Consider the following 1327-nt stretch of genomic DNA (forward strand, 5'->3'; position numbering starts at 1 on the left):
AGGAGCCGATAAGACATGTCTACAGACAGACAGACAGACAGACAGACAGCCGGCCGTCCTCTCTCGCCTGCATGGCGGCCGCCGTGCCCCTGCTGCCTCCCCCCTGCGGCCTGCTGCTCCACTCGACCAGGGGGTCGTGCAGGAAGGTCTCCGCGCACGTCATCAGAGTCTCGCGGTGCTGGCGGAGGACCTGAGGGGGGCGGGAGGGGGGGAGAGGGGTGGGGGGTGAGGGGGGGCGGGGGGCGAGGGGGTTGGGGGCGGGGTATTGGGTTCGGGGGGGAGGGTTCGGGGGGTAGGGGAGGTAAGACGAGCCACTGGAAGGCGAATGAAGCAAAGATAGCCGGACAGTCAAACGTGTGGAGGGGCTTTGGCGGGGGCTGGGAGGCGCCGCACGCGTGCACGCCCTCACGAGTCAAGGCTCCGGCACGCGAGATTGCGCACTGAGCCTGAAGCACACAACAAGACTCCTCTCCATCCCCGGCCTGTTCCGGCTCTTGGGGTGTGGGTTCAACAATACAGAGGAAACCTCGTCACACACACCGCGGGCCCCTTCTTCCCCCAAAACCCGCATCCGAAAACCCGTATCTAGGATCCCCCCACCTTCAACCCTTCCCCACCCTACCCACCTGCAAAGTGGTTTCGCAACACCGGCGGTACGTGCCCTCCACTCCGCTGATGCCGAACCCGTCCACCACATTTTGGGTCAGACGGAAGGGCACCATCTCGGGAACCTGCGGCAGCGGCGGCGGCGACATTGCGGCGAGAGAGCACTGTAGTGTAGTGTAGTGTAGTGTAGTGTAGTGCGCAACGGGGGGAGATAAGAGACCTAGAGAAGCGGCACTACTGTAGTGTGACTGTAGAGTGCGCACAGGGGGACATAGCGGTAGAGATAGAGATGGATAGAGACGCGTGCACCACTGCAGGGGGACATAGCGGTAGAGATAGAGATGGATAGAGACGCGTGCACCACTGCAGGGGGAGCTGCAAAGTAGCAGCAAGCAGAATGATGATTTAAAGAGCAGGGGAAGAGCCTGAAGCCGGCCAAAAAGCCGATATATATACGATCGGACAAACCCCTAACCCCCCCCCCACACACACACACGCACAGTCCCCTCCCGCCCCATCCCGGACTTCTCACCTCCAACGTAAGGCCCTTATCGAATAGGCATCCGAAATCCACCTGCACCGTGTCACCACACGCGCCGTCCAGCAGGATGTTCTCCCCGTGTCGGTCTCCCAGCCCCAGCATGTGCCCCACCATACACCACACGGCGTTTGTGCTGCGCGGTTTGTGTGACGCGCGGGGGGTTGGAGGGGGGAGAGTTTT

General features: G+C 62.2%; 1 protein-coding gene across 1 annotated transcript in view; it reads right to left on the reverse strand.

The window, feature by feature from the left end:
- VOLCADRAFT_88866 (uncharacterized protein) overlaps window positions 1–1327 on the reverse strand; it is a gene marked incomplete at both ends in the record, with an annotated part of 45173 nt that overhangs the window by 13292 nt on the left and 30554 nt on the right. The window contains 3 exons of the mRNA XM_002948557.1: window positions 128–190; window positions 627–731; window positions 1139–1280. Of these exons, the coding sequence (XP_002948603.1) occupies window positions 128–190; window positions 627–731; window positions 1139–1280 (310 nt within the window). The remainder of the gene's footprint in view (window positions 1–127; window positions 191–626; window positions 732–1138; window positions 1281–1327) is intronic.

Source organism: Volvox carteri (genome assembly GCF_000143455.1).
Source record: "Volvox carteri f. nagariensis unplaced genomic scaffold VOLCAscaffold_10, whole genome shotgun sequence".
NCBI classification, from domain to species: Eukaryota; Viridiplantae; Chlorophyta; class Chlorophyceae; order Chlamydomonadales; family Volvocaceae; genus Volvox; species Volvox carteri.